The sequence below is a fragment of the Musa acuminata genome, chromosome BXJ3-4 (genome assembly GCF_036884655.1).
Source record: "Musa acuminata AAA Group cultivar baxijiao chromosome BXJ3-4, Cavendish_Baxijiao_AAA, whole genome shotgun sequence".
Lineage (NCBI taxonomy): Eukaryota > Viridiplantae > Streptophyta > Magnoliopsida > Zingiberales > Musaceae > Musa > Musa acuminata.
The window spans coordinates 46,769,812-46,785,000 of NC_088352.1; the positions used below are offsets into that span (position 1 = coordinate 46,769,812).

Sequence of the window (15,189 nt, forward strand, 5' to 3'; positions counted from 1 at the left end):
TGAAAGGGGCCGAGGAGGTGGAGCATGCAGAGGCAATCTCCAAGTACCGGGAAAAGGCTGAAGGGCAGAGGCCAAGAAACTTCGTAAGACCGGTGTCAACAAGTTTCTCATCAAGATAGCCGTAAGTGAAGGACTTCGGGTCATGCAAGAGTGCACGACCAAGGAACGAAGCAGGCAGTACGCGGTGCTGTACCTTTGCTACTCAGTGGAGTAGGTGGCAGGGTTGATGGAGAAGACGGTACAATCCCAGAGGCGACCTCATCTATCAGAGAATTACTCCAAGTTGGGGTGAAAACTTCCTGCATTCCAGAAGTTCAATGGCATTGAGAAGGTGAATCACAGTAGCTAACTCAATGCAAGGAGTGCAAACACTTCAAGTGCTTCAGAAGTGTGAGCAAAGAGCAGGCTAAGGCCAGTAACCAGCTTGATGCATGAAGTACAACCTCGAGGAGGCGAGCGAAGTCAAGTAACCTTTGCCTTCTCAATTCTTAAGAGAATGGGCGAAACCGAGTACCCCAGTTCTCTTATCTATCCAGCAGAGGAGCTCTGCACAAGTTCAAAGACCCTTCGAAGATAATGGAAGACAATAGTTGTCAAATCCTCACCAACGGTGATCAGTGCTACTGAGAGTAGATTGTCCGCTTCATTTCCCAACGAAATGCCAATCGAAAGCGGAAGTGATGCGAACCTACTTGGATGTGACAACTAACTAAAAGAAGAGTCAATGAGCAGATTTTGTGGAGGAAGGACCCAAAGCTTCAGAAGTTTGCGAGACGATGCTCGTTAAAGCTCCAACAAGCATCCACCCAGTTCAAGCAGCATTAGGAATTTTTAAGAGACTAGCGTAGTAAGGATGGTCTTTTCCTTCATTTGGCGGATCCGCAGGAATCAACAAGGATCAACACAACTCAGCCAACCCCACACCAGAGTCAGAGTCATTGGTGAGTTGAAGCAGCATGGCAGATCAAAGGTTCGACTACTCAGAAACAGCAGCGGAGAGCAACTGGGAGCCAGGAGGCGCATTGCAGCTGGAGCAGAAGATTGAAGACTCAGCAAAGGCGAAGAGTTGCAGTGTTCACAAAGGCTTCGACGAGGACGTCGAAGGGATAAGTGGGGGAGAATGTAACGGACAAACTTCTAAACAAGATGTTGGATGTAATGCTTATGTCTGTCCGTTGTCTTTTGGCATGTTCATGCCTTGTACAGCAGATAGAGGGGCGACCGAAGGCTAAATAGTCTCATGTTAGTTGGGTTGGTGGCCTTTTTAGGCTTGTAAATAAAGGTTGTGTCAAGTGGACACGAGCGAGAGCTTTTCGATCTGTAATGGACCATTTTACCCTTTGTTGTGCAACTATTCAGAGCTTGTAAAGTCTGTTTGTAATTTGCATTGTCTATGAAGTGTTTTTCGGACATGTTTGCTTGTGGATCCCGATTGAGGCGTTCTCTTTAACCCGTTCTCTCTTTTGTTGGTCCTAAGGGACAATGGGAGGCTTCGGGGAGGCTGACCTTTGCGGACGGACGCGCGAGGGTGCCGCACGCCTTAGGCAAAACCAGCTAAGGTCGTGACACTTCGGCGGCTGCCTCCGCCTGCTCGTCGTCATAACGGCGGGTTTTGCCAGATTCTTGGTGGTCACGCGCCCTCTCCTTCTTACCCTTTTGCACCTGTTGATCTCTTCTATTTCCCCTTTTTTGTCCCTCGATTACTTTTGCGTGCCGAGACGTCGCCGTCATGTCGAGCCACGTCCGGGCCGCAGATGCGACAATTGGCGCGGGGAGGAAGCGGAAGGACATGACCAGTCCGACTTCCCTCGCGCCGAATCTCCTGCTTGGTCCGAGCGTTCTCGGCCGGCGCCGGCTCGCGACAACCGGCTCCTTGCTGGGTGCCTGTCGCACGAGTTTCTCACGAGGGGGACCCTCTTGGGGAAGCGGTGGGACGCCAACGGGTCCGAGCCCAGTAACAAATTCGCGGGCCTGATTCTGTCGGGTTCGGGCGCGGAGCCGCCGAGCTCGTACGCCGAGGTGTCCTATTTGCTTAAAGCGGAGGGGGCTCGTATTCCTGGCGTGGTCAATCCCTCCCAACTCGCTCGTTGGCTTCGGATGTGAGGCCGCGTTAACCCAATGGGAGGGCAGCACGCGAGGCTGGCGACGTGCGTTGACGGTCAAACTGGATTCTAAGAGCTTGCCGTATGGACGAGAGACCGGAGAGATGGCTCGGCTCAGTAAGATGAATCTCATCAGGAAAGCAAGGCACGCAAACTTCTCATCTTCTCTATGGGTTCGTCCTTTCACCGAGTCGTTGATGGAAGTTTTCTGGGTCAGAACTCAGAGTTTTGATGTGGCTTTTGCTTTACAATGGTGAAAAGTGTAGCTTTTACTCATTGCGCTGCTGTTCTTCATGCCGTCGTGCTTCTTTTTCGTTGAAGAATGTGCTGTCGAGTGACGGATAGATGTATGATGTTATGCCACAGAGTGAGCGGGTGTGTGCTTCTCGTCACGCGATTGCTCTCACTTGTGCTGCTAAGATCTGATAAAGCTACATCAGATTTATGCTTGACTAAGCCGTTTGATGCTCAAGTTATTATAGATTCTGGGAGTTCGATCAAATATCGAGTTCAAGAAAGGATAATTAGCTAGAGAGAGATTTAAGAATATAGCCGATGAGGATAGTAATTATGATAAGACTCGGCTTACGTCAGCCGACGCCTCACGCCTCGATCGACGCTACGACACCCGATCAAACGGATCGGAACACAGGCCGAGGCGCATTAACACCTACTCAGGCTCGGTTCTTCACGCCAAGCCAACGCACATGTCAGACGCTATCAGCTTGCCTCTTGCGGGCGGGCACATCAAACAATAGTAAGCTTCTCTATAAATACCCTCTCGTTCATCAGAGAATGGGGGGAGAGGAAGGGAGACACACACTAAAACACTTCTTCTCTTGAAACCCCCTCCACATCTTCATTCTAACTCGATCGTCAGAGGGGTCGGGTCGAGCACCCCGACCCGACCTTTGTGCAGGTACGAGGCCGAAGGTCCCCGTCGGGCCTGCAGGCAGAGACGACTACATCGTCTCGATCGGACATCGCCCCCGACCTCCTCAGCGGGCTCGAGGAGCGCCCCCAGGGAGATCCTCGTCTTCCGGACCCGAATCGAGCCGCGTCGGCCCCGAGGCCACGGCTCAAAGTTGTTTACACCAACATTTTGGCGCTAGAAGGAGGTCCCGGAATGTCGGGTGATCACCCGAACGACTCAGACTACCGAGTCCACCTCAGCGCGGCCTGCCCGCTTGAGTTGAGTCCCCCGGCCTTTGCCATATCCCTCGGTCGCAGCCTGCCTACGCCGAGCCCCTCGGCCATAAACTGCTGAGATCCACCTCAACGCGGCCTGCCCGTCCGTGTCGTGCTACTCGCCTGCATGGTGCCCGAGACCACGCTTGCGTGTCTTGCCTGCTTGCGCCGAGCTTCTCGGCCTTACACTGCCGAGTCCACCTTAGTGCGGCCCGCCCGCCTGAGTTGTCGCTCGCCCGAGCCACTTCCCTCGGCCATGCGCTGCTTGACTCCACCTCACGCGGCATGCCCGTCTGCATCATGCTACTCGGCCGCATGACCCTCGCGACCACGCCTGCGTTGTGATCCTCTGTCGCATGATGCCCGAGACCACACCTGCGCGGCCTGCTCGCCTGCGTCGTGCTCCTCGGCTCCATGCTCCCCGAGAAACACCTACGTGGCCAGCCCGCCTGCGTCGTGCTCCTCGGCCCCATGCTCCCCGAGACACACCTGCGCGGCCAGCCCACTTGCGTCATGCTCCTTGGCTCCATGTTCCCGAGACACACCTGCACAGCCAGCTCGCCTGCGTCGTGCTCCTTGGCTCCATGTTCCCGAGACACACCTGCGCGGCCAGCCCGCCTGCGTCGTGCTCCTTGGCCCTATGCTCCCGGAGACACACCTGCGCGGCCTGCCCGCCTGCGTCGTGCTCCTCGGCCCCATCATCCCCGAGACACACCTACGCGGCCATCCCGCCTGCTTCGTGCTCCTTGGCTCTATGTTCCCGAGACACACCTGCGCGGCCAGCCCGCCTGCGTCGTGCCCCTCGGCTCCATACTCTCCAAGACACACCTGCGCGGCCAGCCTTCTTGCGCCAAGCCCCTCGGCCATACCCTGCCGAGTCCACCTCAGGGTGGCTTGCCCACCTGGGTCACGTCCCTCGGTCGCAGCCTGCTCGCGCCGAGCTTCTCGGCTATACACTGCCGAGTTCACCTCAGAGCGGCCTGCCCGCCTGAGCGGGGTCCCTCGGTCGCAACCTACCTGCGCCGAGCTTCTCGGCCTTACACTGCCGAGTCCACCTCAGTGCAGCCCACCCGCCTGAGTTGTCTCTCGCCCGAGCTACTTCCCTCGACCATGCGCTGCTCGACTCCACCTCACATGGCCTGCCCGCCTGCGTCGTGCTACTCGGCCGCATGACCCTCGCGACCACGCCTGCGTTGTGATCCTCGGCCGCATGATGCCCGAGATCACACCTGCGCGGCCTGCCCCCCTGCGTCGTGCTCATCGGCCCCATGCTCCCTGAGACACACCTGCGCGGCCAGCCCGCCTGCGTCGTGCTCCTTGGCTCCATGTTCCCGAGACACACCTGTGCGGCCAGCCCGCCTGCGTCGTGCTCCTCGGCTCCATGCTCCCTGAGACACACCTGCGCGGCCAGCCCGACTGAGTCGTGCTCCTCGGCTCCATGCTTCCCGAGACCGTGCTTGCGCGGCCATAAAAGCTAAAGTCATGTCTCGGACTCCCGTTATAACGACCGACACATAGCTTCTTTCCGGGGGGGAATATGATGAGGATAGTAATTATGATAAGACTCAACCGACGTCAGTCGACGCCTCACGCCTCGATCGACGCTACGGCACCCGATCAAACGGACCGGAACACAGGCCGAGGCGCATTAACACCTACTAAGGCTCGGTTCTTCACGCCAAGCCAACGCACATGTCAGACGCTATCAGCCTGCCTCCTGCAGGCGGGCACATCAAACAACAGTAAGCTTCTCTATAAATACCCTCTCGTTCATCAGAGAATGGGGGGAGAGGAAGGGAGACACACACTGAAACATTTCTTCTCTTGAAATCCCCTCCACATCTTCATTCTAACTCGATCGTCGGAAGGGTCGGGTCGAGCACCCCGACCCGACCTTTGTGCAGGTATGAAGCCGAAGGTCCCCGTCGGGCCTGCAGGCAGAGACGACTACACCGTCTCGATCGGACACCGCCCCCGACCTCCTCAGCGGGCTCGAGGAGCGCCCCTAGGGAGATCCTCGTCTTCCGGACCTGAACCGAGCCGCGTCGGCCCGAAGTCACGGCTCAAAGTTGTTTACACCAACAATAGTGAAGGGCTTTTTATAGGATTAATGTCGAAAACGATTATACTTATCGTCTAACCATTAATGTAATCATAAAATTGTTCATCAAATATAGAAATATGGGATAACACTTTGTTATATTGGTGGCACATTATCAACCTCCATGTGGTGTGTCGATATAATAAGATTGAAGATTGAAGTATCGATCATGTGGAGATGATGTTTTGGATAAATAGGTAGATAGTTGATTAGATGGATTCTAATTCCACGTGGTGTGTCGGTCATATGGAAATGATGCATTGGTAGATGTTGATTAGATGGAGATAATCCGTCGGTTCGATTTCCACCTATCAAATCTCTTTGCCAATTTTTAATTTTTTTTACGACTTTTAAATATTATGATTCTTGTCTTTTGAACTTATCAGTAGGGAAGATAGAGTTTCACTTTAAATAGAATGTTATATCAAATAATGAATTCCTATAAACGCCAAGCCATTGTCTCAACATAGTGTTTTAGCCATTAATCAATTGTATTTCATTTTATGGAAGGATTTGAATTTTATTTGAGGGAGGTAAAATGAGATAAAAAAATATTTTTATTCCTCAAAATATATGTATAAAGTATATGTTATCGAGAAAAAAGTATTGAGATGAATATGTGGAGATACTAAGAAAAAAATATTTTTATTCGTGAATAAATTAGGTATCATTTTGATTGATAATAAGATGAGAAAAAATCGTAAGAAAATATCTGGATAGAAGAGATGAAATAATTAATTTTAGAATAAGTAACGAAATACGTAAAATGATTTTAATAGAAATCATAAATTAAAATTTAAGTACTAAACATTGAATATATAATTTGCTATAAATAATATCCAAAATAATTAAGATTTACGACTTTATTTTTATAATAATAATAATAATAATAATACTAATAATATATCTCTCTGATTAATATCCATCCAAAAAAAAACTCGAATCAACCGCTACTCATAGTAATTATTAGTATTTACAATAATAATAAAATAATAAAATCTCAATTATTAATAATTAATTTAAATAAGAAATAAAATATAATTTACCCAAAATAAAGACATTTGTTGTCCAAACTGATAAATCTAGAAGACACCTAAAAGTTTCCTCGAGTTCTTATCATCAAATTAGTTTGAAATAATAGTCAGTGGGCACATAAAAAGAGGGACATAAATGTAATTGTATGTAAAGGAAACTGCACTGAAACATGTAGCCAGCTCGATGGCACATCTCACCCTCTCATGCTCCTCCATTTCCGCTGCCTTTCTTAGTTCGTCTCCCCCACCTTCTCATTCCCATCACAAAAATTCCAACAATAAACATATAAATTAATACAAAACTGCAAATAAATCTAAAGTCCAGGCGACTACCTATCCTTTCTTCTCTCCTCTCTCTCTCTCTCTCTCTCTCTCCACGCCTTCCAATTGCTCCCATGCAGGTATAGCCTTCCATGTCGTCGTCGTCTCCTTCTTCTTCTTTCTCCCTGCGCGCCGTAGCCTGACCTACCGCAGCATGGGGCGCCAGCACTCCCACTCCTCCATCTCACGCTCGGACACCGACCCCAGCCTCGAGCTCGAGTGCCCCTTCGGAAGGATCGACCCCCTCACGCGGACCGACCTCCGCGAGGCGGTGTACGAGCTCTTCTTCATGACGTGCCGCTCCTCCCCCGGCTTCGGCGGCAGCCGGGGCTCCCTGAACTACTACCCGTCGTCGCCGGCCAGCACCGGCGCCGGCGGGGAGGGGTCTCCCAAGTGGGGGTCGTCTGGGATGACGGTGGCCAGGAGCCGCATCAAGAAGGCGCTGGGGCTGAATGCGAGGCGGTCGTCGCCGATGACGACGGGGATGTCCAGCGGGTCCAACTCGCCCGGAAAGGCGAGGCGGCCGATGACCTCCGCGGAGATCATGCGGCTGCAGATGCGCGTCACGGAGCAGAGCGATCGCCGGCTAAGGAAGACCCTCATGAGGACCCTCGTCGGACAGGTGACTCGTGCATGCATGCATCCATCCATCTCAGCCTTACCACATAACCTCTAGATTTGCTCCCTTGTACATTTGCGTTGATCCATTAAGGCTTAATGAACAAAAAGATATGTATTCATTCCATTTGCTTCACAAATCGATCTTCAATATACAGGAAGGGTTTGGATTGCTCCTCCCTCGCACCTCCATGATGACATTTTTCTTGCTGATGATAACAGGTGGGAAGAAAAGCAGAGACGATCATCCTTCCATTGGAGCTCCTTCGCCAGCTAAAGCCCTCTGAATTCAACGACGCACAAGAATACCACCAATGGCAACGGCGGCAGCTCAAGATCCTCGAAGCAGGCCTTATCTTATACCCGTCTGTCCCTGTAGACCGCCACAGCCCCGCAGCCGCCCGTCTGCTAGAGATCATCCGAGCGAGCGAGCTGAAGCCCATCGACACCAGCAAGAACTCGGAAACCATGCGTAACCTTTGCAACGCCGTCGTCGCCTTGGTTTGGCGGAGCTCCAGTGGCGCCTCCACTGAAGTATGCCACTGGGCCGACGGCTACCCGCTCAACGTTCATCTCTACCTCGCTCTCCTGCACTCCATCTTCGACCTGCGCGAAGACACCGTGGTGTTGGATGAGGTCGACGAGCTCATCGAGCTGATGAAGAAGACATGGTCCACCTTGGGCATCAACAAGATGATCCACAATGTCTGCTTCGCGTGGTTGTTCTTCCAACGATATCTGGAGACGGGGCAAATCGAGCCCGACCTGTTGTGCGCCACGCTAGCAACACTGGTCGAGGTCGCCAGCAACGCCAAGAAGGCCGATCGCGATGCTAACTACGTTAATCTCTTGTCCGGCGCACTGACTGTGATGCAGAGTTGGGCAGAGGCGAAGGTGTTGGACTACCATGAGTGCTTCGACAAGGAAACCATCGCAAGCATGGAGAACATAGTCTCCTTGGCACTCTCCACGACGAACATCATCGGCGAGGATCCTTTGGACAACGGGGCGAGTCTTGTCGACGATGACGGTCAGGCGGCGATAGATCCATCCGTCAACCGGGTAGATTACTACATAAGGTCGTCGATGAGGAGTGCATTCGCCAAGGTGCCAATTCTAGCAGTCAATCCATGCATCCCGATTTCCGATTCATATGTTGATGGTCCTCTGGTATGCTTGCGTGTGACAGATACTGGAGAATGGAGCGTCCCACGGCGATAGCGTGATCGTGGGAATAAACGACGATCCAAGCAACATCCTTCTCCAGCTTGCAGAAGAAACAGAGGAATTGGCGCTGGTCGAGAAGGATTTGTTTAGCCCTGTCCTGAGGAAATGGCATCAGGTTCCGACTGCGGCCGCGGTGGTGACGATCCACAGCTGCTTCGGGATCGTTCTGAAGCAGTACTTGTCCAAGGTCACGTGCCTGACCAACGAGCTGGTGCGGGTGCTGCAATCCGCCGGCAAGTTGGAGAAGCTGCTGGTCCAGATGGTCGTCGAGGACTCCGCCGACTGCGAAGACGGAGGGAAGGGGGTGGTGAGGGAGATGGTCCCGTATGATGTGGATTCCATTGTCGCAGGCCTCCTCAAGACTTGGATCGACGAAAGGTTGAGGATCGGAAAGGAATGCCTAAGCAGAGCAAAAGAAACAGAGGTAAGTTTTTTGTGCTACCTGAGACCGACAGCAAGCATCGTGTGATGTTGATTGCTTGAGGGATACGTTGTTGCTTGCAGAGCTGGATGCCGAGGTCGAAGAACGAGCCCTACGCTCAGTCTTCCATGGATTTGATGAAGTTGGCCAAGGTGACCGTGGATGAGTTCTTTGAGATCCCTGTGGGAGCCAGAGATGACATGGTTCAAGACCTCGCCGATGGCTTGGAAACAATCTTCCAGGAGTACACTACCTTCGTTGCTGCGTGTGGTACGTACGGTGGCCTCTTTCCCTTTGCTAAGACCTGCGTTGAGTGAGCTCAATCGTTTCGTTGTTACTCGCAGGGAACAAGCAAAGCTACGTGCCCAGCCTCCCGCCACTGACGAGGTGCAACCAGGACTCCAACTTGGTCAGGCTATGGAAGAGGGCGGCGGTGCGCTGCAGCGTCGGTATTGGCCGCTCGAACGGGAAGGACGGCATCACCAACATGAACCACCCGCGGCCGTCCACCAGCCGGGGCACGCAGCGGCTCTACATCCGCCTCAACACCCTTCACTACGTCCTCGCCCACCTCCACGCCCTCGACAAGTCGCTCTCCTTCTTCTCCCGCAGCGGGCCGTCCCCCACGGGCCGCCACACCGCTGCCAACCGCCGCCTCGCCCCGTCCCACCACTTCGGTCTCGCCCGCTCCTCGGTGCAATCCGCCATCCAGTACGTGTCGGAGGTGGCCGCCTACCGCCTCATCTTCCTCGACTCGCGCCACTCGTTTTACGACGGTCTCTACGTGGAGAGCGTCACGGACGCGAGGATCCAACCCGGGCTCCGCATCCTGAAGCAGAACCTGACACTTCTGGTGTCGATCCTCACCGACCGGGCGCAGCCGCTGACGGTGAAGGAGGTGATGAAGGCGTCGTTCGAGGCGTTCCTGATGGTGCTACTGGCCGGGGGAAGCGAGCGGGCGTTCGCGCGGGCGGACTACGAGTCGGTGGTCGACGATTTCCGCAGCCTGAAGCGGGTGTTCTGCACCTGCGGGGAAGGGCTGGTGGCGGAGGAGGTGGTGAACCGGGACGCGGAGGTGGTGGAGGGAATCGTGGCGCTCATGGCCCTGCCCACGGAGAGGCTGATCGAGGACTTCAGCATCGCGGCGTGCGAGGCGAGCGGGCTGGTGGGGTTCGGCTTCTGCAGCGGCGGCAGCACCGACACGGCGGAGGGGCCGAAGGTGCCGATGCCCCCGACGACGGGGAGGTGGAACCGGGCCGATCCCAACACGGTGTTGAGGGTGCTGTGCCACCGGGACGACGAGATGGCCAACGAGTTCCTGAAGCGAACGTTTCAGCTGGCCAAGCGGCGGTGAAAGAACATCACAGGTGATGGCCTGCGCAGTTTGTATCATACGTTAACAGTGGCTGCTATGGTTTCTGTGAGCATGTCTTTTTCCTTTTTCTTCTTTTCTATGTTTGAATGAACTAAACAGTACTCATTTACAAAGTTAATACTAGAAATCAAAAGTATAAAAAGCGTAGTGATTCATGGCAACCTAACCATCTTCAGTCTTTCATGTTTCTTTAGGTAGATCTTTCAGCTCTTAAAACTTCTCCCAGCTTTCAGGTCTACATATCTTTGTCTTTCATGTTTCTTTTGGTTTTGGCTTCAGTAATCTTATTTCTTAGAGATGTCTTGTGGATTTGATGTCCTAATCTAAATCTGCATCCAACCTTTTAGGTCTACATATCTTTAGTCTTTCATCAGTCAGCTGATACTAATAATTTGTGCCAATTCTTCTGTTACCCCAAAACATAATGCAAGTCAGCTTATATTTTAGTGCTCGAGCTTTGCATGAGCCAATGAACAAAAAAGATTACCAAACAAGTAATGTTGATGGTCATAAACCAGCAAATCTATATTCCAGTGAGATGCCTGCTTGATGAGTGGAAAGAACTGCAGATAACACTACAAAACAAGCATCTGAAGTGAGGACAGCAATGTAGTATAGAAAAAGAACTATAACCCACTTAGCATGATTGATTGACACATAATTACATCTCAAGCAATTGTGTGGAAGGAAATACTTCAATAAAATGACTGCAAAGACCCTACTAGGTTTTGTTCATTTTTCCATAGCCAAGTATTTCATACTTAATAATGTTTGATAATGTGTATCACATTTTCTCATCATGGTCATGGTTCGTAACAAGGTTCCGAAAAGGGTTGACAGCGGGTTCAAGATGACTATCAATAGAAAGTTCAACAGCAAGTTCAAGCTATCAACAACAAGTTCCTCTCTCTCTTTTCTTTGTCAACAGCAAGTTCTTCTTGTCCTCCTCTTTTCCTTCTCTCCCTCGTTCTCTTTGGTTCTTGCCGGGCGTATGTTCTTCAGGCCGTTGACAGCAGGTTCTTATCTCCCTCTCCTCTATCAACAGCAGCTCCTCCTCCACTCTTCTCTCCTTCTCTTTGGTCCATGCCAGCCGACATGCCTCGCAAACTGAGACTCATACGGGTTCGGCCAGGGATTGGAATGGTTTCTGGACCGGCATAAGTTGTTTACATTATTTGAAGGACAAGAAAGAAATTAAGATTAGTTGCTCATGGCTACAAAGAGAAACATGACCACATGATTACTATCGAACTTTGTATGAGGTCAATGCATAACACCTCATGAACAGATCAGACAATTTAGGTGAATGCATGATCTGAGAAGGTTAAGGTAATCGGACATAACAGGTGGACAATGATGGAGAACCAAACAAGAAGAATTCCAAACCATGGATCCCAACTAATTAGGGTTGTCTGATGAATGGACTATTTCAGCCATTGACCTCAATGCTAGGCAAAATCACTAGTCAAACTACCGAGCAGTATAATTTTGTTGTCTGATAAATTCTTAGATCTTCTTCGTTGCACCGGCAATTTCATCAGACTTCGCTTGCCTAGCTGGTACATTTAGGTATGGATGATTTGATTTCAAATACTTCTTTCCAAGACTACAAATTTTCATCTTGAAGTGAAGTGTCCATCTACAGTTGTAAAATCAATATCTCCAGATTGCGCCAATCGAGAAGCAGAGTTAGAATATTTACCAATCAAGAAGCATAATTAGATCTACTTAATGTACACAAGTATTCTATGAAAAGTATTGAGGTGGACCAGAGCACAAAAAGGGTAGCTTCAGTGGAAACCTAAGGGAGTCCAGCAAAATTCATCTTTTTCTCATGCAATCGATTTCCTCCAACCAAGACATTGATTCTTCCAATTTCAAAGGTTTTCAGTAGCATAAAGGATCTTCCATACCCTTTTTCTTGTAACTATCATCACAACCGTGTGGATTAGCATCAGCCACCAAAAACCCCAACCCTAAACTGAAGTGGGATTTTTAGTCCTTAGCTGAAGGAGGAGGAGTTCATATCCACATCCCACTTCTTCGGAAACACCCTAAGATCCTCAATCCATCGTTCCACATCTTTGCTACGCAAAAGCCTGAGAAAATTACTAATCAAGAACCGTAACTTCCCAACCCTAATGCCAGAATCAATCACGAGACAGACAAAGATAGAATTTCTAGAACTTTATCCGTCCAAATTAGGAGAGAAGAATAGTATGACAATCAAGATGGAAATAAAGTAACCATGAAAGATCCATTGTAACCAACCAATGCCAATCAAATGGAACCAAAACGAGAGAAAACTCCGTAGTTTCACTATTCTCGACCGAAGAGGTAAGAAATTGGAAAAGGTTTTCAAATCGCTAGCGAAACAATCAAATGAAGAATGAAAAAACAACGCAAAGAACGAATCGAACGATCAAATTGGATCGGTTTCTCAAAATTCTTACCGGGACGATTGAGGGCCAACGTCAATCACAGGCGACGGACGATACGAAGAAGGCCAGTTCAGTGCATGCATCCTTCTCTTTCCCCTGGTGCTTAGGAGAATCATCTTTAGCCTCCTCTCTCGAATCATCGGATCACGCTCGTCTATGTTGCACACTGCAATCTGATGCTTGTTTATACTGCTAATTCCAGAGCGCGTTGGAGACCAGACAGATGCACAAGAGGCATCCGCAACGGTGAGTGGACCACATTGGTCCTGTGTCCGTGTCCTCTCAACATCAATCCAAGTTAAGTGGTTTAATTATATATTATTTTTTTAATTAATTAATTTTAATATCTTGATTCTTATATTTTTTTTAAACTATATTATGAATTTTATATTTACGAAAATAAAATATTAAAATCCTTATACATAATAAAAAATTAAAAAAAAAATTAAAATAACGAGATTATAAGAATTTTAATGTAACTTTTAAAAATATAAAGATCAGGATACTAATTATGAATATAAAGATCTTTTGTACGATAAGGATTTTTTTTTCCACTTTTTATGATAATTTGTTGTTAATTCAACTTAAAATTTTTAATTATGAATCAAAATCAACATATATAATCGGACTCTTTCAATCCTTGATAATATGAGATTATTTTACTTTCGGTTCCGTTTCATACATAAATATTCTCTTAATGAATAAGCCATAAAATTCTCTTAAACAACAAGCTGGAATTTTAGTGATTGCAACTATGACATTTAGCTATTTCTTGCAACAAACAAGCATCAAGATGTTATATAGTTCATCAAAATAAAACATGATATGAGAAGCATAATGTGTTCCTTCGAAATGCTTACGATTTCTTGAATATCTTTACTAGCTTGTTTGGCAAAAACCAAGCATAAGATGACATATAGTACAGAAAACTAGACAGCATGATAGAGAAAGATAATGTGCAACATTTGTTTTGAAATGATAAAAAACCACTACTATGTGTTCTTTAAAATGCTTACAATTTCTTGAATATCCTCAAGACTTGAAGAAATCCCTGCAAAAATATGTAAATCAATGTCTTTCAACCTTTTTGTCCTTGAATAATTTGTTTAAGATAGAAGAAATTACCTGTGTCGGGAACCATCTGTTTGCCACTGCTCAAACAGTGCTTCTTGCAAACCCCATCTTGTTTCATATCTCCCAACCTCTTGCTCTTTAGTTCAGCAGCTACTTTCTGATGCAGTTTGGATGCTGATTCTACTAACTCTGAAACAACAGCAGATACAGTAACAACATATAAAATAATAAAAAGGCAGATGGAACAGACCATATAAATAAGCTGTCATGCAGAGTGTTCCATCATTTTGCACTGTATGCTAATTTGTTTGAATTAGTTGAAACAATACGATAACATATATTCGTTTTTTGGAGTGCATCCATTAGTTCACTTTTTCACCAGGCAATCATAAATGCATTTGGTCAAAATTAAGCAATTTATATCTGTGTCCAACTTGATAACTTGTGAATTCTTAATACCCAGTAATTTTAAGTTTGACAGTTTAAACATAAACAGCGAAAAAAAAGTCCATTTAATATTCTTATTTCAATATGCTGAGCTCAGACACTCTTGAGATGCAAACACTCTTCTGCCTACTCTCCATTTCACAAGATGTGCTCATACAACACTAAGTTTCTTTTCTCAGTTCAGACATGTAAACATGATGTATTTTCAAGAGCTCCAAGTCACAGAAAATAGAGATTTAGATTCTACGAACAAGTAATACAAGTGTTACTGTGTGTATGACATAAATAAAACACATTGAAAACCATCTCCTGCACAATGGAAGAATGTTTTCAATTAAATGTCTAGCATGTAAGGTCAAAAATCCAAAACATTTCCCATCCATTTTTTAAAACGATAAAAATGGCATAAGTAAACGAAAGAAGACACTGGGCAAGGTCAAGAATGTTGACACAATAGAAAGAATGATGATAAACATGTAGAAGCTACAAGTCTGATAAGCAAATTGGAGAACAGTGAAGGATCAAGATGACAATAAAGAAACCTTGAAACATCAGATGCACCGAGTGTTCCTTAAATAGTTGTTGCACCTCAGCAACAGAAGCATTGTATTTGTTGTCAGCAGTTGACTGCATCTCCAACAAATTGATCTCCCTATGTAGCGCTTGAGATTCCATCCCCGCCTGAGGAAGTCAACTTAGTTCCATGCAAGAAACAATTTTTAAAAAAGAACTAAAATATTGATAATACCACAAAGATAGTGAGTTTCTTACAGCTGCAAGTTTTTCTCTCAAAGAGTCCAAATGAGAATCGAGTTCTTGATCTGACAAGACTTCTTGAAG

The 15,189-nt window shown here is 48.1% G+C and overlaps 2 protein-coding genes across 2 annotated transcripts in view; one reads left to right on the forward strand and one right to left on the reverse strand.

The window, feature by feature from the left end:
- Nucleotides 1-6,556: 6,556 nt before the first annotated feature.
- Nucleotides 6,557-10,529, forward strand: LOC103982432 (protein unc-13 homolog). Its single transcript, XM_009399353.3, has 5 exons — nt 6,557-7,368; nt 7,587-8,471; nt 8,554-9,015; nt 9,096-9,282; nt 9,357-10,529. Exons 1-5 carry the CDS (start codon nt 6,901-6,903, stop codon nt 10,364-10,366), a joined length of 3,012 nt encoding a protein of 1,003 aa, XP_009397628.2. The 5' UTR covers nt 6,557-6,900; the 3' UTR covers nt 10,367-10,529.
- Nucleotides 10,530-11,002: 473 nt separating this feature from the next.
- The window catches only part of LOC135637026 (protein MIS12 homolog), a 6,901-nt gene continuing 2,714 nt past the window's right edge, over nt 11,003-15,189 (reverse strand). The window contains exons 4-8 of the mRNA XM_065149350.1: nt 15,121-15,189; nt 14,892-15,030; nt 13,954-14,091; nt 12,841-13,879; nt 11,003-11,534 (exon numbers count right to left, since the gene is read on the reverse strand). The exon at nt 15,121-15,189 is cut by the window's right edge and continues 21 nt beyond it. Of these exons, the coding sequence (XP_065005422.1) occupies nt 13,821-13,879; nt 13,954-14,091; nt 14,892-15,030; nt 15,121-15,189 (405 nt within the window). The 3' untranslated portion in view covers nt 11,003-11,534; nt 12,841-13,820. The remainder of the gene's footprint in view (nt 11,535-12,840; nt 13,880-13,953; nt 14,092-14,891; nt 15,031-15,120) is intronic.

What these genes read in the sequence shown, in the direction of transcription:
- LOC103982432 (XM_009399353.3), top strand. Translation starts at nt 6,901, where the DNA reads ATGGGGCGCCAGCACTCCCACTCCTCCATCTCACGCTCGGACACCGAC. An exon ending in TGAGGAGTGCATTCGCCAAG is followed by an intron (nt 8,472 to 8,553) that starts GTGCCAATTCTA and finishes TGCGTGTGACAG; the next exon opens with ATACTGGAGAATGGAGCGTC. An exon ending in GCAGAGCAAAAGAAACAGAG is followed by an intron (nt 9,016 to 9,095) that starts GTAAGTTTTTTG and finishes TGTTGCTTGCAG; the next exon opens with AGCTGGATGCCGAGGTCGAA.